The 21,935-nt window shown below is 37.4% G+C and overlaps 1 protein-coding gene across 1 annotated transcript in view; it reads right to left on the bottom strand.

The window, feature by feature from the left end:
• The window catches only part of LOC150088367 (methionine synthase-like), a 668,558-nt gene that overhangs the window by 282,446 nt on the left and 364,177 nt on the right, over nucleotides 1-21,935 (bottom strand). Inside the window, 1 exon segment of the mRNA XM_090370745.1 lies at nucleotides 14,236-14,303. Within this exon segment, the coding sequence (XP_090226871.1) occupies nucleotides 14,236-14,303 (68 nt within the window).

Here is a 21,935-nt window from a genome sequence, read left to right as displayed (position 1 = left end):
CATCCCTTCACCCCCAAACGTTTGTCCAGTTCCTTGAATTTATTTGAGCTATCAACTTCCATAGCGATCAATGGAAGTTTGTTCCAGCAATCAACCACCCATGGTGCCCAGTCTCCAAATGCTGCATTTGCAGAATTTAAGCCTTTCTTGGTAAGAGCAACCCTTTGTTCCCATCACCAATCTTGTTGCCCTTCTCTTTACTCGTTCCAGCATTCAGCTCTATTTTACTTCCTAAAATGAGGCCTTCAGACCTGCATACAGTACTCAAGGTGTGGCCTGATCATTGCCTTATACAAAGGGATAATCATCTCCTTATCTCTGCTGGCAAAATTCCTGTATATCACACACGACTCCAAGAGCTGCTCTGGCAGCCTGTCTGCACTGCTCAGAAAACTTCGTATCTGACTACACAATTAGCATTAGCATTAGCATTGGTAGAGGCATTTGATGCAAGAAAGCAAGCTTATGCAGCATCAGCCAAAAAAAAAAAAAACCCACTTCCACTTCACCCCTCTGTTCGTTCAAAATACCTGTCCAGCTGAGCCTTAAACTTATTTAGACTATCAACCTCCACCACAAGGGATGGCAGTCTGTTCCACCAACCAACCACCCGCTGGCTAAAGGCAAATTTCCGCACGTCTATCCTACATCTGTCTTTCCTCAATTTGAATTTATGCCCTCTCAGGTGATTTTTCTGAGCTAGAGGAAGAATCCCATCAGCATTGAGCATGCTTAAACCATTCAAGGCTTTATACACCTCTATCAGATCACCTCGCTGGTGCCTAGTCCCCAGACACTGTAATTTGCAAAACTTAAGCCTTTCTTCGTAAGAGCACCCCTTTGTTCCATTCACTAATCTTGTTGCCCTTCTCTGTACTCGTTCCAGCAGCTCTACATCCTTCTTGAAATGAGGCCTCCAGACCTGTATACAGTACTCTAGGTGTGGCCTGACCATTGCCTTATACAATGGAATAATCACCTCCTTATCCCTGCTGGAAAAATTCCTGTATATCATTGACAATACTCCATGAGCTACTCTTGCAGCCCGTCTGCACTGGTCAGAGAACTATCTGCCTGCACAATCACCCCCAAGTCCCTTTCATTCTCTACCACTGTCAGTGTAGTACCACAGAGTTGATACGTTGCTCTGGGGTTACTGTTTCCCATGTGTAGTACTTTACATTTGTCAATGTTAAACTTCATTTGCCACCTCTCAGCCCATCTGCTCAACCTTTCCAGATCCTGTTGCAGCAGCATAGTGTCAGTAGTGTCCTTGACAACCCTGCCAACCTTTGTATCATCTGCAAACTTGGACATTAAGCTTGATATACCATCATCAATATCATTTATAAATACAGAAAACAATAATGGACCCAACACTGAGCCCTGAGGGACTCCACTAATAACATTAGTCCACGATGAGCAGTGTCCATTGATTACCACTCTCTGTCTTCTCCCCCTCAACCACCCCTTTATCCATAGCAGCAATTTGCCTCCAATGTCACACTGCTCCAATTTGTGTAGCAGTCTTCCATGTGCAACAGTATCAAAAGCCTTTCTAAGATCCAAGTATATAATATCAAAGTTATTCCCTGCATCCAGTTCTTTTGTGACTGCATCATAGTACCCAATCAAGTTGGTCAGGCAAGACTTCCCCTTAACAAAACCATGCTGTGTCTGAGCTATAACTGAAGTCTTGTCTAAATGATCCTGCAGTGCTTCTTTAACCAGTGCCTCCATTAATTTTCCTGGAACAGAAGTTAAGCTCACAGGTCTATAATTACTTGTGTCAGCCTTTGATCCTCCTTTGTGAATTGGGGTCACATTTGCACATTTCCAGTCTATGGGTACCTCCCCTGAGTCCAAGGAAGCTCTCATAATTATGGCTAAGGGTTTGCTTACTTCCTTTGCTGCCTCCTTTAATATAACTGGATAGATCCCATCCACCCCGGGTGCCTTTCTTGTGTTTATCTTCAACAATTTCTCCTCCACTTTACTCCCAGTTATTTCAAGATTCTGTAGCTGACTGATAGAGTTCAATACACCTCTGGCATTCCCCTTGCTGAATAACTCCTCATGTGTGAATGTCGATGCAAAATATTCATTTAGTTTGTTAGCTACCTGAGCAGGATCATCAACAGTTGACCCATCAATATCAAGTGGACCAATCTGATTCATCCCCTTCCTTCTAGAGTTTACATAAGTAAAGAACTCTTTGCTGTTTTTCTTTGCATCCCTTGCCAAGCATTTCTCGTAATCTGCCTTCGCCTGCCTAACCTCCTTTGTAACTTGGTTGCATATCAACTTGTATCTATCATAGGCTTCTGTGTCATGTGTTAATTTGTAAGTATCCCATGCATTTTTCTTCTCTGCCATATGCCTCATTAGTTCATCTGACATCCATTTTGGCCTAAACCTTGAACAATATTTCTTAGTTGGTATGTAAAGCCTAGTAGCTTCCAAGATAAGTTCTTTGAATGCTTCCCATTTTGAATTTGCTGTTGGTAACATCATCAGTTGGTCCCACTGTATAGAATTTAAATACTGTCTCAGTCCATCGTAGTCGCCTTTACGGAAGCAATAACCCTTCCCTTTACCCCTAATGGTAGTTACCTCTTTCAGTAACTCCCACTTCAGCACACTGTGATCACTGCCACCCAGTGGTTCATTTATCTGCAGATTCTTAATGCATGAAGAATCACTGCTGATAATCAAATCAAGAGTATTACTCCCTCTAGTAGCCTCCCGAACATGCTGATGTAGAAAACAATCATCCAATAAATCCACAAAAGCCCTGCTAGTGTGTGAGTAACCAGCCCCCAAATTCCAGTCAATATCTGGGAAATTAAAATCTCCCATTATAAGACTCTCTGATTTACTGGCCCACTCTATTTCCCTGTACAGTTCCTTATTATACTCATCAGAGTCATTAGGCCTATAGCACACTCCTACTCTCAATTTTGATCTCCCAATGCTTATGTCACACCAAACTGACTCAACACTGCACTGTCCAGCGATGTCGACTGGCTTCACTTCCTTGGTTTTTATGTGTTTCTTAACTAATAGCATAACCCCTCCCCCCTTCCTATCCTGTCTATCCTTTCTGTAGACGTTGTACTCCCCAAATTCCAGTTCTGCATCCCCTATATCTGTGTGACACCACGTCTCTGATATCCCAACAATATCTGCCTTTGATGTTTTGAGCAATACCTCAATTTCATCAAATTTATTTACTAAACTCCTAGCATTGGTGTACACGCAAGTATACCTGCACCTGTTTCTATTCTTAGCTACCCTAACACAACCCATGTGTTTACTTGTACCGCAATGGCTCCCAGCAGTCTCTGAAATACCATGCATCTTGTTTTTCAGGCTTCTGCTCATTCTAATAGAAGCAGTGCAAGAATCTCTTTCACCTCTGCCAGTGGCTACTGTCAATCTATTGGTCTTTGTCTCCCCCCAAGCTAGCAGTTTTCCGACCCACCTAACACTGCCTCGATAGCATCAGCAAATATTCTTGCACCCTTTCTATTTAAGTGTATCCCATCCCTGTAGAAGCAATCTCTCCTGTTAACAAGTACAGTCCAGGCTGAAAAAAATTCTACCCCTTGAGCCTTGCACAATCTTTCCAGGGCCGAATTGATTGACAAGGCTCTCATCATATACTCCCTCCTATCGTGTCTGGGCAGAATTGCAGACACTTTCAAATTCAACCCTAATTCTCGGCTTTTGTTCAACAGTGACCTGTACTTGTTAAGTAATTCTGCCTGTCTCCTACTCTTAATATTATTAGTGCCAACGTGTACAACTATATCACCTTTTGTGCCCTTAAAAGATGATATTCGCTCTACAACGTCATCAACCTTTGCCCCTGGCAGACATACCCTGGTCCTGTTCCACCTATCTTTTTTACAAAGCATGTTCCCCATTTCCCTGCCAATAGAGTCACCAACAACTACTAGTTCCTTCGGGACCAGCGCATTCTGCCTTGGGGGTTGTCTCTGTGTCACGCGATGCCCAAGTGCAAGCTCTGGCGTTGATGTGGGCAGCTGAGAGCTCGATGGGCCCCTCAATTTAGTTCCTTCGAGGGCATCCACCCTGTCCTTCAAGCTCTCATATAGGCCCACAAGAACGCCGAGTTGTTGCCTGATATCGATACACTCCTTGCATTGCGCACACACAAAGACATCCCCCTTGGCAGTATCATGTCCCGTACCCGATTGCTCTGCAAACATCAAGCAAACAGTGCATTTTATAAGGCTGTGAGTCAGAGGACAACTGCCCCCCTCAGTTCTGCTCTGAGCCACAGCGCTTCCATTAGCTTGAGCCTTTTGCTTTGCTGCTCTGGTCTGAGTCATGATTCTATTAATTAATTATAATTAATTATGTTAAGTTATTAATTATGTTATATATAATTAATTATATTACGTTTGTAATCTAAGTCGTTATATGTATTTATTTAAACGTACAATTTAACTGCTAACGAAGTTCAACTAACGCTATCTAGTACGGCATACAACTATCGTATCACAATGGCGGGAAATTTACGAACGGTATCGGAGTTGAAACACGTGGAAACCTTTACCGATACTTTTATGCAATTACAAAGCTGAGTAAAGAATAAATACACCAAGTTAATCAGAAAATCACAAAATAATGTTATACTACTAAATTTAAATCAAAGTTTTAGAAAAACAATAATTTCAAATCAATAAATAAGAAAAATCCACTTAGCGGCTTGGAACACGACCGTCTCTAGTAGCCTCGTCAGCAGACTCCAATTACCCCCGGGTCTTTCTCATTCTTAGGCCTTCGTAGCTGAGTGGTCAGGAGAGGGAGTGCAGTAGCATACGCTCCTTGAGTAGAACAGAGTTCTAGCCCCTGACTGCTAAATACGATCAATCTGCCAACCCCACCAGACCAGCATGGCAGATTATGGTCTATTTCCCTCAACATGAATTGCTGAGAAGGCTTCCATCCTGCAGTGGATTGATAATGGCTGCAGTTTACCTTTTTTTAGTTACTTTCTCATTCTTCACTATTCTGAGGGTAGTACCACACAGTTGGTACATTACTCTGGAGTTACTGCTACCCATATGCAGTACTTTGCATTTGTCAATGTTAAACTTCAGTTGCCACCTCTCAGCCCATCTTCTCAACTTTTCTAGTAGCAAACTGTCATTAACAATCCTGCCAAACTTTATATCATCTGCAAACTGATGTACCAATTATAAAATTAGTCCACGAAGAGCAGTGTCCCTTGATTACCACTCTCGGGCCTATAAGAAGTAGTGAAACCTTGTCCGCAAAGAATTTCAAATTTAAAAAATTATGCACTGCCAATTAGTGAAATTTGTGACAGCACTGCATTTCCAAGAACATTATTATTTTTTACAATGGGAAGGTGTGCACCATGCCGTCACATACAGTCATAAATAGTTCCCTACTCTAGGAAAAATAACAGAAAATTTTCCTCTCATTAGAGACTTACCATGATGACCTTGGCAATAGAAACGCCCATGACTAAGTCAGAATATCAACTGTCTGATTTATCATGCTATGGTAATCAATTTCCAAAATTGAAGTAGACGATTTGAAAACCGTTAGTAAAATAAATTTTCACGTTATTCAATATATTTAGAAGTAATGACCTCAGTACATGGATGCGAGTTAAGCTATATTGAAAAGCTATGCTTTTTGACTTTTTGAAATGTTATTTTAAATGACCTTGAAAATATAACCAAATAAGCATATGCTCCAAAAAGTCCACAAATGAGAAGTGCATATATAGTTCTACTACCAAGACCTTCAGACTAATTAACCAAAAATCAATTTAACAATTAAAATGGACTGCATCCAGTGGTGATCTTGAATTCGTTCTTGTGGCAGTGTGACTATACAATGCTTACTCTGAAAAAAATGAATCGTTACTTATCCTCCCTTCTTCTAAACCCACCATCTCTCTCTCTCATGCAATCATCCTTATACACTTCCCTTATTTTTAGTATTGTACTCTCTTAGAATTTCGGATAATAAATTAATTACTTCTCCTCTGGCTTTCATAGAAATTTCTTTTCGCACAATCATTTTATTAACAATTATCTCAAATTATGTTGATCACCTCTATAATTAAAGGTTCTGATTAATTTCCAGTCACTTAATATTCCAGTATTCACAAACTTTTTCCTAAGTCAAAAAAAAAACAAAAAAAAACTTGCTATATCACCCATCCATCCCCTCCAATAATTTGTTTATTCTTCCTTGAATTTCTTCAAACTACCAATTCCACATCAACAGATGGAAGTTTGTTCCAACACTCAACCACTCACTGGCTGAAGGCAAACAGCTTAATGTCTATGGTTAAAGATGATACAAAGGTTGGCAGGGTGGTTAATGAAGACAATAATCAGGTGTGTTACTGAAATAGGATCTAAAAAAATTAAGAAATTATAAGACCACCGTAGCAGAGTTAGGTGTGAGGGCATGTAACTGTACGTGCCTTGAATGACTGGGGTTTAAGCCTGTGAGTGCTAAATATGGTGCTGTTTCTTCTATTCTCTCTATCTTGTGACCTACTCTGATAGTGTGGTCATCGTGGCATATAAGTAGAAAATTAATTAATTAAAAAATCAGAAAGATGGGCAGAGAAGTAGTAGAAGTTTAACATTGACAAATGCAAGATATTGTATATGGATAGCAGTAATCTCAGAATAACATACCAACTGTGTGTTACCACATTCAGGACAGTGGAGAATAAAAAAGAGTTGGGGGAAACTGTGAAGTCAGACATGAAGTTCTCTGCTCAGTGCAGGCAGGCTGCTAGGACAGCTAATGAGTTTTGTCAAACAGGAATTTAGCCAGCAGAGATAAGAGGTGATTATCCTGTTATATAAGGCAATGAGTATAGAAGACCACATCTTGAGTGCTGCATACAAGACTGGAAGCATCACTTTAGAAAGGATTTGTTCGTTTGTTTGTTATTTGGTTTTTGGGAGCATTAGCAACTAAGGCTATATTGCTCTGAGGATATGCGGTGGTCATTCCCTGACCTTTCCGCATCCTCCGTATTTGGTGGTCATGAGCTCGAACCCTGGTCTAATCAAGAAACGTGTGCTGCTCCTGCCCACCTGGTTACAGAGGCGCCGCTTTAGGAAGGACATTAATCTGTTAGAACAGGTGCAGAAAAGAGCAACAAGATTGAGGGGAATAAACAGGTGCTCTTGCTAAGAAAGGCTTCAGTTCTTCAAATTCCAGCATCTGGCAACTAGGCACCTGCGAGGAGATCTGATTGAGGAGTTTAAGGCTTTTAATGGATTGAGTAAACTCAATGCTGATGGCATCCTTCCTCTTGCTCAGACTACACACACATAAATTCAAATTCAGAAATGATGGTTGCAGGATAGATGTGCAGAAATTTGCCTTCAGTTAGTGAGTAGTTTTTCATTGGAGCAAACTTCTGGTTGTAGAGAGGGTAGTTAGCAAACTTTGTCATTTCCCAAATATTAGCTCAATCTACAAACTTTTTTATTACACCTCTCGTACAATGTACATTTCCAAAACTATTTGATACAAAGGTGAAAGGTGATTTATTGTCCATAAATTATGATGTTGTCATCACAAGAACTGGGACAAAATAACTGATGCTGAGTGAAATGCATGGTAGTCATTTTTGCCTTGTGGTCAATGACTGTCTTTTGGGAATGCAACACATTTCAGTCAAGTTTATGCCTTAAATCCTCACCAATGATCACAAAGAGTGGACAGCAGAAAGTGGACTTGGGAAGCCCATTTTTTCTCAACATATATGCTAATATTTAGGAAATAATGATGCCAGCAAGCTTTGTCGTTTCTCAAATATTAGCTCAAACTCCAAATTTTTTATTACACCTCTTATACAATGTATATTTTCAAAACTAACTGATGCAAAGGTAAAAGGTGATTTATTTTGATAAATTAAGATGTTGACATCACAAGAACTAGAAGACAAAATAATTGATGCTGTCCAACTTTAGTGCCCGTAGAATATCTTCTTTACACATCTTATTCAATTAGTGGTGATTTCCTTTGCTTCATTAAGACATTTCACATTTCTTCCAACTTGAACCAGTTTTTTTTTTTAACCATAATAATATTATACAGTAGAATGTTGATTATCCGAACAACCACTGCCCACAAAAAAACTTACAGTATCTACTTTTAGTGCACTGGTTGTTATGCTGAAATATTACTCCTGCCGCTTAATGCATTTGTTTCTAATTATTTATTCGAAGATATACATGCAGTATAGCAAATAGTCTTAATTTGCCATTACAGAAGTTAAAAATCAAATGTTGGCTTTAGCTACTTGTGGACCAGGACAGTTGTTGTTGTTGTTGTTGTTGTTGTTGTTATTTCGCTTTTAGGAGCATTAGCAACTAAGGCCATTTGTCCCAGGACAGTCTCCAGTGACTTTGATGAGTCATTGTCTGTTGTACCATTGTCCGTTGTGAGCATGAGAGTATGGTGGGGAAATAGTTAGCGTTCACTCAGTCTGCTGCAAGCCACTGCAGTGTGAGATTATTATTGCAAGCTTTTCGTGGCTTTTCCAAAGTGAAATACTGTGTCATTTTGCTTTTTAATTTTAATACTACTGCCCCTTTGTGTTAATAATAGCATCTACAGGCAAAAGAAACCACAATGAGTTGTTAATAGAAGATAAGATAACAATTATTAATAAACTGGAAAAGGGTGAAATCCATGTACTAATGATATTAAGAGTAGGAGACCGGCAGAATTATTTAACAAGTACAGGTCACTGTTGAACAAAAGCCGAGAATTAGGGTTGAAATTGAAAGTGTCTGCAATTCTGCCCAGACACGATAGGAGGGAGTATATGTTGAGAGCCTTGTCGATCAATTCGGCCCTGGAAAGATTGTGCAAGGCTCAAGGGGCAGAATTTTTTTCAGCCTGGACTGTACTTGTTAACAGGAGAGATTGCTTCTACAGGGATGGCATACACTTAAATAGAAAGGGTGCAAGAATATTTGCTGATGCTATCGAGGCAGTGTTAGGTGGGTCGGAAAACTGCTAGCTTGGGGGGAGACAAAGACCAATAGATTGACAGTAGCCACTGGCAGAGGTGAAAGAGATTCTTGCACTGCTTCTATTAGAATGAGCAGAAGCCTGAAAAACAAGATGCATGATATTTCAGAGACTGCTGGGAGCCATTGCGGTACAAGTAAACACATGGGTTGTGTTAGGGTAGCTAAGAATAGAAACAGGTGCAGGTATACTTGCGTGTACACCAATGCTAGGAGTTTAGTAAATAAATTTGATGAATTTGAGGTATTGCTCAAAACATCAAAGGCAGATATTGTTGGGATATCAGAGACGTGGTGTCACACAGATATAAGGGATGCAGAACTGGAATTTGGGGAGTACAAGGTCTACAGAAAGGATAGACAGGATAGGAAGGGGAGAGGGGTTATGCTATTAGTTAAGAAACACATAAAAACCAAGGAAGTGAAGCCAGTCGACAACGCTGGACAGTGCAGCGTTGAGTCAGTTTGGCGTGACATAAGCATTGGGAGATCAAAATTGAGAGTAGGAGTGTGCTATAGGCCTAATGACTCTGATGAGTATAATAAGGAACTGTACAGGGAAATAGAGTGGGCCAGTAAATCAGAGAGTCTTATAATGGGAGATTTTAATTTCCCAGATATTGACTGGAATTTGGGGGCTGGTCACTCACACACTAGCAGGGCTTTTGTGGATTTATTGGATGATTGTTTTCTACATCAGCATGTTCGGGAGGCAACTAGAGGCAGTAATACTCTTGATTTGATTATCAGCAGTGATTCTTCATGCATTAAGAATCTGCAGATAAATGAACCACTAGGTGGCAGTGATCACAGTGTGCTGAAGTGGGATTTACTCAAAGAGGTAACTACCATTAGGAGTAAAGGGAAGGGTTATTGCTTCCGTAAAGGCGACTACGATGGACTGAGACAGTATTTAAATTCTATACAGTGGGACTAACTGATGATGTTACCAACAGCAAATTCAAAATGGGAAGCATTCAAAGAATTAATCTTGGAAGCTACCAGGCTTTACATACCAACTAAGAAATATTGTTCAAGGTTTAGGCCAAAATGGATGTCAGATGAACTAATGAGGCATATGGCAGAGAAGAAAAATGCATGGGATACTTACAAATTAACACATGACACAGAAGCCTATGATAGATACAAGTTGATATGCAACCAAGTTACAAAGGAGGTTAGGCAGGCGAAGGCAGATTACGAGAAATCCTTGGCAAGGGATGCAAAGAAAAACAGCAAAGAGTTCTTTACTTATGTAAACTCTAGAAGGAAGGGGATGAATCAGATTGGTCCACTTGATATTGATGGGTCAACTGTTGATGATCCTGCTCAGGTAGCTAACAAACTAAATGAATATTTTGCATCGACATTCACACATGAGGAGTTATTCAGCGAGGGGAATGCCAGAGGTGTATTCAACTCTAGCAGTAAGCTACAAAATCTTGAAATAACTGTTGAAGATAAACACAAGAAAGGCACCCGGGGTGGATGGGATCTATCCAGTTATATTAAAGGAGGCAGCAAAGGAAGTAAGCAAACCCTTAGCCATAATTATGAGAGCTTCCTTGGACTCAGGGGAGGTACCCATAGACTGGAAATGTGCAAATGTGACCCCAATTCACAAAGGAGGATCAAAGGCTGACACAAGTAATTATAGACCTGTGAGCTTAACTTCTGTTCCAGCAAAGTTAATGGAGGCACTGGTTAAAGAAGCACTGCAGGATCATTTAGACAAGACTTCAGTTATAGCTCGGACACAGCATGGTTTTGTTAAGGGGAAGTCTTGGCTGACCAATTTGATTGGATACTATGATGCAGTCACAAAAGAACTGGATGCAGGGAATAGCTTTGATATTATATACTTGGATCTTAGAAAGGCTTTTGATACTGTTGCACATGGAAGACTGCTACACAAATTGGAGCAGTGTGACATTGGAGGCAAATTGCTGCTATGGATAAAGGGGTGGTTGAGGGGGAGAAGACAGAGAGTGGTAATCAATGGACACTGCTCATCGTGGACTAATGTTATTAGTGGAGTCCCTCAGGGCTCAGTGTTGGGTCCATTATTGTTTTCTTTATTTATAAATGATATTGATGATGGTATATCAAGCTTAATGTCCAAGTTTGCAGACGATACAAAGGTTGGCAGGGTTGTCAAGGACACTACTGACACTATGCTGCTGCAACAGGATCTCGAAAGGTTGAGCAGATGGGCTGAGAGGTGGCAAATGAAGTTTAACATTGACAAATGTAAAGTACTACACATGGGAAACAGCAACCCCAGAGCAACGTATCAACTCGGTGGTACTACACTGACAGTGGTAGAGAATGAAAGGGACTTGGAGGTGGTTGTGCAGGCAGATATGAAGTTCTCTGAGCAGTGCAGACGGGCTGCAAGAGTAGCTCATGGAGTATTGTCAATGATATACAGGAATTTTTCCAGCAGGGATAAGGAGGTGATTATTCCCTTGTATAAGGCAATGGTCAGGCCACACCTACAGTACTGTATACAGATCTGGAGGCCTCATTTCAAGAAGGATGTAGAGCTGCTGGAACGAGTACAGAGAAGGGCAACAAGATTAGTGAATGGAACAAAGGGGTGCTCTTACGAAGAAAGGCTTAAGTTTTGCAAATTACAGTGTCTGGGGACTAGGCACCAGCGAGGTGATCTGATAGAGGTGTATAAAGCCTTGAATGGTTTGAGCATGCTCAATGCTGATGGGATTCTTCCTCTAGCTCAGAATAATCACCTGAGAGGGCATAAATTCAAATTGAGGAAGGACAGATGTAGGATAGACGTGCGGAAATTTGCCTTTAGCCAGTGGGTGGTTGGTTGGTGGAACAGACTTCCATCCCTTGTAGTGGAGGTTGATAGCCTAAATAAGTTTAAGGCTCAGCTGGACAGGTATTTTGAACGAACAGAGGTGTGAAGTGGAAGTGGGTTTTTTTTTTTTTTTTTTTTTTTTTTTTGGCTGATGCTGCATAAGCTTGCTTTCTTGCATCAAATGCCTCTACTAATGCTAATGCTAATGTATCTCTTGCTAAGATTTTTAACATTGGTAAAGCAACATATCTGATATAAAGAGCAGAAAAAAAATTAAAATTTGAGGTTTGCTTCAGAGTTAGACAATGAAGTTCGCTCTAAAAAAGGATTCCCAGGTTTTCCAAGTGTGAGCAAGATGATGCAGAAGCATGGTTAAACGACAATGCTGATGATCCTGGTATTCATATTTTAACCGATTTATATTTTATTTCACGTGATGGACTAGGAGAGTTGGATACGAAGCCTGCCTATAAAGAAATCAAGGTAATCCCTGTATAATTAACTAATAATTAAAAGAATATAGGAGACGTTGAGCACATAACAGCTCTTATTGGTGTTTAAGGCTGTGAGAGGCATCAGTAAAATGAATGAGGACGAAATTTTCAAGATTATAAATGATGTTAGAACTAGGGGACATAAATTCAAGTTACGGGGGGGGGGGATGTTTAGATTGGACTGCAGGAAGTTTTATTTTAGCCAGCGAGTTATAAATTACTGGAATAAGTTGCCTACATGGGTGGTAGAGGCTGACAGTTTGGGGAAATTCAAAGGTCATCTGGATAGTACCTTCGGGTCAGGGAAGTGCATAGGATGATAGGTTTAATTTCCTTTTCTTTTATTAATTATTATTTTTTATTTTTTTGGCTGGTGCAGCATAAGCCATAGGCTTTCTTGCACCATGCAGCCATTAATAATACTAATACTATTACACTAAATATTTTAACCGAAGAAGAAATTGTTGCATTAGTCCAGGATAAAGAACGTGCTGACTTTAACCAAGGTGATTCTGATGACGAAGAAGAAGAAGAGGGAGTGGGCCCGCTCACGCGGAGGCCTTCACTGGCTAGAAACTGCAATGGCATGGTGTGAGCAACAGTCTGAATTCAGTTGTATGGGAAGATACTGCTATTAAAGAGGATGAGAGACCTCATCAGAAAAAAAGACAATTTCGCATGGTTCAAAGAAAAATTCAAGATTACATATTTTAAAAAATAAACCTTCTCACACTCTTATTTGTGTTTGTTTATGTAAAAAAAATGTGATTTATAGTTTAAACCATGTAAAACAATTAGGTATATTCGAAATAAATATAATATACATTGTTTCTTCAAAATGTTTTGGTTATTATTTACAAACCATTTCCTAAATCAATTATTTTTTATAATACTTCATATTTCAAAATACACTAGTAATAACTTTGCGTACAATAATTTAATTGTAGGCCTAATTACACTTTGTTTCGTATAAACTGGGTATTCTCGTCTATGTTTGATAATCAAAACTATTTGATTAACCGAACCAACTGTGGTCCCAATTAGTTCAGATAATCAACATTCTACTGTATTTCATATAAATTTATCAACTGGCACATTCTATATTGGTGTTCAGTTCTACTGGTTTTCAGCCCTCATTCCTCCACTATTTGCTAACAAAATTTATAGAATAAATAACACAATATGCAGATGACTTTAAACTGTGGGCCATTTCTGTCATCCAATCTGATGCTAATAATAACAACATTCACTTGATCTTTCTGTCTCAACAGTAAATGCTTTCTTTCATTCATTCATTCAGCTAATAAAATTTTTCTTTTTGGATTTCACATTAGAAAATAAAAACATTGGGGAAAAGGACAGTAAGCCTAATGGGCTTGAATGAATTCAATACTGATATCATTCTAAGGTACATTTAGGTCCATCCTTTCACTTCAATCCTTTACAGTCCTTATCTTTAAAATTTTGGCATAGATACTATCTGAATAATGTAGTAATTAGAAATAAAATTTTAAACTTGTACTTAATTAGTTAATAATTAAAAAATTGTGCTCATTAAACTTTTTGTGCTATGCTGTTAAACGTGATTTTTTTTTTGATTAGTTAAAACCTTTGTAATTTTTGATTTTTTTTTTTTTGTATTTCATATTCTTAATGAGCCCCTGTTCTGTGATAGCAGGGATTGAGTTGTGTACCATTAAAATGCAACTGTAAATGGATAATTAATTAATAGACATGTTATAGTGATGACTCATGGCCTTAGAAACTTTGCCAATTACTTTAAATGACCAAGTCCAACCCAATTAAATCTAAAGCACTAAAGGATGAGATCACTTACCTGCACCTTCTTCAACAGCAGTTTTGAGAATTTTTTCACAATGTGTCATCACTCCTAAATCAATAACTCTGGAAATAAACAATACATACACACATGGACATTGGCAAGCAGAATTGATTCAAACATACTGAGTCACTGACAACCGCTAAGTAAGGATAGCAAATTACAGTAGGAAAGTTATTAAAGTAATAAATTTAAAATTATGACATAAACTAGACAGTGAGAAGGTATACTACGTGTATTTTCCATTTTTGCATTTCATATAACTTTGACTGAATATAAAAATATATAAAATATGGAAAACAAATAATAATGTTAGCATGTTAGTTGCATAATAGATTTATAAGTGTCACCCAGTACTACAAATTATGTGCAATTAACACACATAAGCATTCAAAAAGCACCCAAAGGCTGTGCCATAATGTATATATAGGTGGTCATTCTAACAGGTTAATAAATGAGTGCTGAAAGTAAAAGCACATGAAATTATCAACTGCTCAATTCTGTCAGCGCACTGATTGAACTCTGGATAATGCAGCAATGTTTCTGTTTATAGCTTTGTTATGCAGTTTTATTTATATTTTGTTTGTGTTGAGATTATTTTATGCACATGGAATAAACTTGTGAAAAATTTTTAGGTTTTTTGTGATTTACAGCTCAGCTCGTTTCAGGATGTTTATTTCTAAACATCCTGAAAATTATAGCACAGAAATGCAGGCCAATGATAGATAATCAATTTTGAAAAGAGATAACAGCTTCTTATTAACAGGAAAGACCATATGACTACATTAACTAAAGAGTTAATGCAGTCATGTTCAGTTAAATGGAAAAAAATAAATAAAAAAATAATTTTTGTCTATTAATCACATAATTAAGCACAAACAATACAATAAAAGATAAATGATACCAATTTTTTTTTTTTTTTTTTAATGAAACCTCAAACATGAGAGGTATTAGAACCTATAGTACTTAGTACCGTGCTTGGGTTGGAGGTTGAGAAGACAAAAGAAGATATTTGTTGACATTAGACTTGAACTTCTGTAGACTGTAATTTTCAGGAAATACGTAAGAAGGAAGGTTGTTCCAGAAAATGGCAGTTGAATGAATAAACGAGGAAGATGAAAAGTTGGTTCTGTGAGTTTGAAGTTGGACAGTAAATGAATGCTGGCTGGTGGTGGCTTGTGTTCGGACTGTTTTGAAAGAGAGAGCGGGAATTATAGAAGCCAATTCAGAAGAACAGGGCCCATGGAAGTATCTGTAGAAGAGGCATGCAGCAGAAACAGTACGTCTATGAGAAAGCGAGTGGAGAGACTCTGTTAGAGATGAATCATTAATTAACCTAACTGCCCTCTTCTGAATGGAAACAAGAAGCCTGAGAGAGGTTTTGGGGACACCACCCCAGATGTGGGAACAATATTCCATGGCAAGGCGGATTTGCGATTTATACAGAGTGAGCAGCTGTTTGGAAGAAAATTAACGCCGAGAGTGAATGAGAAAACCAAGTTTTTTAGATGCAGAGGAAGCAATATTTGTAATGTGCTTGTGCCAAGAGAGAGAGAGAGAGAGATTAGAAGTCAGGGTAATCCCCAAAAGAGATATCATTTTGCCTAGAAATCGGAGTGTCACTAAAGATAAGCATAGGAGCAGAAGAATTCTTTTTGCGAGATATAAGACAAGACTGAGTTTTAGAAGGGTTGAAATCAACTAAGTTGTCTTTGCCCCACTGGAGAATTACCTGAAGGTCGGCATATAAGGAATTGGTAGCAGATTTTCGAGAAGTTAAAGCTGATTGAGCAGAACAAGGTTTCTCAAAATGGAAAGTGGAATGCAAAGTGCTATCATCGGCAAAACTATGGATAGGATTTCCAGTCAATGGAAGAAGGTCATTAATATGCAAGAGGAAAAGAGTGGGGGAAAGAACTGAACCTTGGGGGGACACCGGCATTAGTGGAGAAGTTAGAAGACAGAGAGCCATCTACCATCACCCTCAGTGAGTGATCAGAGAGAAAACTGGACAACCAATTACAAAAAACAGTTGGCAAACCATAAGACGGAGGCTTGTTTAGGAGACCTTTATGCCAAACATAAAGGTCTCCTAAACAAGACTGTGAGATGTCAAGAGCAACTGCTTGTGTTTCCCTGAACTTTTCCATTGAATTTGTCCATAAATGGGTAACATAAGCCAGAATATCACCAGTGGATCAACACTGACGGAATCCATACTGGCGATCATTGATCAGACGGAAGGTTTCCAGGTAATTTAAGAGTTGCCAATTAATGGATTTCTCCATTATTTTAGAAAGAGTAGAAGTAATTTCAATAGGACGATAATTGGATGGAAGGGATTTGTCACCCTTTTTAGGAACTGGCTGGATATGAGCAAAGTTCCAAGCAGAAGGAAAAACACCTTTGGAATAAGAAAGTGAAAAAAGGCGGCAAAGAATAGGAGTAAGTTCAGGAGCATAGGTTTTGAGAACAAGTGGAGAAATACCATCAGGACCTGGAGCTTTCTTTGCATCAAGATTCATCAAAATCCTTCTGACATCCTTTTGATGGTAGACCACAGGAGGCATTGAATGGAGTGTGCTGGGAATAGTGGGAGGTGTTTTACCAAGATCATTGATACAGGAGTTGGAAGAAAAATGGGATGCTAGCAGGTCAGCTTTATCCTTGGCTGAAGTGACCACAGAACCATCTGGTTTTGACAGATGGTTCTGTGGGCTTTGGTGTAGGCAGAAAATGAAACTGAAGAATTGGAAACAAGTCGATTAAGATGCAACATTCTTCTCTTGAACAGCCTTAGCACATTTATTGCAAAACCAAGGTTTAGATAAAGGACGAGATTTTAAATTGGAGTGTGGAATAAAGGATTCCATTCTTACAAGAATAATTTAACTGACACGATCTGAGCAAACGTTGACCAGAAGTTTTGAAACAGTAATCCAACCAAGGAAAAGAAGAAAAGAAATCTCGCAGGTCATCCCATTTTGCATTCTTGTAATGCCAAACAATAAGAGGTTGGAAATATTGGATACATTGTAGTATAAAGGCATAGCTGCAGAAGGACATGAAGAATGAGCAGATATGATTATATCTGCTTATTCTTTGTAATATGCCACTTCCTATAAATCATACTGTGTAAGTATGATTCATGGAAAACAGTGTTCCAGTTCTTCACTACAGGCCCATTAAGTCACTCTGAATTTTTTTGAGCAGGAAAATCAGAAAATATGATTTTTTTTTTTTTTTTTTTTTTTTGTCCTTGCTTTTTCCCATTATATATGGGGTAAGTGTTTTTATTGTTTTGGCATGCAATTTTTACGGCCGGATGCCCTTCCTGACACCAACCCTCACCCTTTATCCAGGCTGGGGATATGCGGTGGTCATTCCCTGACCTTCCGCATCATCTGTATTTGGTAGTCACAGGCTCGAATGCCGGTCTACTCAAGAAGCATGCACTATGCTCTACTGCTCCTGCCCACCTGGGTACGGAGACACCAAAATCAGAAAATATTATGCCATAACTAATTCAACAACTTCAATTCTTGTCAAGTGCTCAGAAAACTGAGTAACGTTTGCTATAATGTCTACCTGTCCATCAAATCATTTTGCATGTAATTTTTCTGATGAGAATATTTTTTTTTCACTTCTCATTACATTTTACTGAAGTCTAATAAGTATTTGTAAAGAAATTTTGTTTGTAAATAAATATAAATTGCTAAATAAATTACATATATAAATTTTACTTTATATATAAATATATTTTATAATTAGAAATTTAGTTTGTAAATAAATATAAATTATACAAGTTTTTGCTAAACAGGAAGTGCTCAGTAAACCCAATTGAACCCAATTTCATCACTACCTGATGAGATTACTAAACTACCATCTTTTTTTTTCCTACATGTGAGAGTTTTCAAAAAAATCTAAATGTTCCAAATCCAAAATTTCCAACCAAAATAGAATATATAGTTGAATCCTTCCATAACAAAGTAATTAAATCACTCTAGAACAAAGTGCCTATATTTCATTACAGAGCAGGAGCAGCAGTGCATAGCACACGCTTCTTGATTAGACCGGGGTTCGAGCCCGTGACCACCAAATACGGAGGATGCGGAAAGGTCAGGGAATGACCACTGCATATCCCTGGAGCAATATGGCCTTAGTTGCTAATGCTCCTAAAAACCAAATACCAAACCACCAATCATTACAGATAAATTTCACTATAGAAAAACTTCCCTGCACAGCACATCCTCACGGGTAAGGGGGAAGACATCAAAATAATTACACAACTGGGAACCCTCTGCACAGAGAGCACAACTGCCAAAGTTTTGGCAGGTACCGCCTCATACAATAAAGAAATAATAATAATCAAATGAATTTATTAAAATTTTGAGCAGTGTAACTACAAATAATATTAAATAATGTAATGTTTTTTATTTCAAACATATTGGCCTACAAATTAAAAGTTGAAAAGGTGAAAGTGCCATTAGTCCTTTCAATGTAGATCATCCTCTCTTTGAACAGACATAATGAAAGAACATTTCACCAGGAGAAGTAATAAACCTGCGCAAGTAGGAATGCTGAGCCTATAGAATGCACTAACTGAATGAAGTGATGCATTATTACATTAAAATAATGCACTAAAATTGTTCTAGTATGATATTCTATTTCTTCAATGTAAAAATGATGCAGCAGAAATACCAAAATCTACAAGAACCTCATTCCTATAGATACAATATGTAATTTTTTTGTGATTGTTGGAAAAATGGCACAAGCAAGGTTTATGAGCTGTTGATCATGCTAATACATTCGTTCACTGGTATTTGTTTATCCACTTTGTCACCGAGATATCGACCCGTATACGATAAAACACCAAAATCATATTCACTTCAAAAGCATATGAGCTCTTCAATGCTAATAAGATTTTTTTTATTAGTTCAGTACTTATGAGACTCATTAATTATATTGAAATATATGAATTTATATGTATTTCAGAGAATATATCTCAAATACTGGCCAGTTTTAAGAGAAGTCTCATTTATCATGAGATCAACCTAACAAAAAAAGAGATTATATATTAATATTTCAAACAGTTCAATTTCGGCAAAATAACTTTTAAATTGTGTTCAAATATACATAAATGCACTGGGCATTTTGATGGGAAAAATAAACAATATCAAAGATTTTCCACCTTCAGAACATGTTGCCTCAGTATTGCAACTAAGACCTTTCTCTATTGAAATTCAGACGTGACAGGAAGAAAAAAAGTCTCTGACTACAAACCACTGTGCAAGTGAGGCATACTCTGTATGACATATTCAATTTCAGAGAACTGTTAGCTCATTTGAAGAAATGAATAAAAGCTTTCTCTGTAAATGGAATCATTTTAATCCAAAGCACAAAGTATCTGTATAGCAGGTTACCTATACATGTGCTGTCTAAATGAATTACACTAGGTGAATTGAATTATTTTTTTTACTCCCCCAGTTACATCTGATGCATATTTCACAATGAGTTGTCCTGGTCTTCCTAAACAAGTAAAGCAAGACCAAAGCAATCTCAACAGATAAAGTTGAGATTGCCTCATAGTGCAATACTGAAATAACTCATTGTATAAGTGGAAAAGTTTACCATATTCAAATCTATACTAAATATGGAAATGCTATATCAGAACAGTGTAACACCAAAGTAACTCATTGTGATGGGCAACTAATTTTTTTGCCATTACACAAAAAATTATAACTTTTACCACTCTTTACTAATGTCAATTTAAGAGCAAACAGCTCAGTAAGATATGCTGTAAAACTTAAATATCTTAAAAATGATATTGTAAAAAATATCATCTATTGGTAACTAACTCAGTCATTTAATTGAGGAGGTTTTATTTACTGAAGTAATCCGATACCAAGGCAAGGCAACTCATTGTAAAGGTGTATGGATATTCATAACCTTTTTAGCAGCAACCAACTCATTCTTAATGGATTACTGTTAAATACTGAATGAATGACAGTGACAACACATAAATGCCCTTGCTGTTTAAGTTTCTTTATTTTTATTGAAGTTGATAAAGAGATATATTCCTCAAAAGATCCTTCTGTTTTGGTACTTTTCTTTACTTTATAGTTTTGTCTAGTTTTTAACTCCTTTATATATTTTAATTGTATTTACATTATTTGTTTATTAAATTTTGTAAACTTTTATTTTGTTTGCTATAGTCAGACAATTTTTTTTTTAAATATTGGTGAAACATTGCTTTGCACAACACTCAATTTTGCAGTGATGTTTTTCTTGAACCCTTTATCAAATTTAATTGAATATTTTTAATTTGTTTTTGACATTCAAGAATTTCCTTTTCAGCATGTTGATGTATATACAACTCCAGATCCTATGGGACTGATTTTCATGTTCAGTTAACACAAGAGTGAATCTAATGAATCTTGATAAGTACTAGCTTGCATCATAGTTGCACAGTAACTACCACTAAACAGTTGATCTTAGTAGAGGAAACTTTCCCATGATTCATGATTGACAGTATTCATTCAAACTGCAATATGTTTGTGTCAATGTGATGTGTGGCACAGCATGGGAAAAGACTTATGGAAAATCTTTATCTGATAATTTCAACTGTTTAGTAGTGGTGCAATTAAAGCAACCAGATCCTTAGTATTGCGATTTTAGCATATATTTTTAAAATTTTTTTATTTATAAAAAAAATATTCACATAAAAAATATAAATTAAATAGATATACTTCTTTGAACTAAACTTATAAAATAAAATATTACGCTTCTTAAAAAAACATATATAGCCTATATTTGTTTTATTTCACAGGAATACCTATATTACACAGGTATTTCTGTGAAATAATAATAATAAAAAAATGCATACTTCTTTTAACAATAAAAACAATATAATTTAAATAATATAATTAAATATATTTTTACACAGAGTGGATTTTTCTTAATAATTCTTCACTATTGTCCTTTCCGTTTGCCGAGTCGGAAACGACTTGGCAAACAGAAAAGAACAATGATTTTGGGATGCAGGAATATTCAAGTCTTTCAACTAAAAGAAACTTTCTTCCAGATGAACAGCAAAAATTCAAATTAGACATCGTTGTGTTATCGGAAACAAAGAAAAAGGGATGTGGAGAGGAAATAATGGGAGAATACTACTATTTTTGAAGTGGAGTCGATAAGAGTGAAAGAGCAAGAGCAGGAGTTTCTATTGCTGTTAAAAAGAAATTGATACATAACATCAAAAACTGGCAATTTATTAATGAAAGAATGATCTCATTGGAAGTGACCATGTATGGGAGAGAAATATGCATTTTGGGAATATATGCCCTGCCCTGACTAATGACACGGCTGATACCTTGAAGGATGAATTTTGGGAGGATCTGAGAGAACTAATAGAAAAAAATTCTTATTTCGAGGTTGGCATTCGAGGTGAGCGGACGCGCTTAGACAGGGCTCCTCAGTTAAGTGGTTTACTTTTGGATAGTGCTTTTAAATATTTGATTTATTTAGATATTGTTGGATTATTTTGTTATAGGTTTTCCTGTAACTGTTTGATTTTAATAATATTATAGATATAATTTTTTAAAGTTACTTTCATTGATATTTATTTAATTTTATAATGGTAGTTACGAGATCTGCCTTAAACACGTCACAGGGTATCGTGACTCACACGGAAATAG

The sequence above is a fragment of the Mastigoproctus giganteus genome, chromosome 3 (genome assembly GCF_048544385.1).
Source record: "Mastigoproctus giganteus isolate SK-2022 chromosome 3, ASM4854438v1, whole genome shotgun sequence".
Taxonomy (NCBI): Eukaryota; Metazoa; Arthropoda; class Arachnida; order Uropygi; family Thelyphonidae; genus Mastigoproctus; species Mastigoproctus giganteus.
This window is presented reverse-complemented; position numbering and strand designations above follow the sequence as displayed.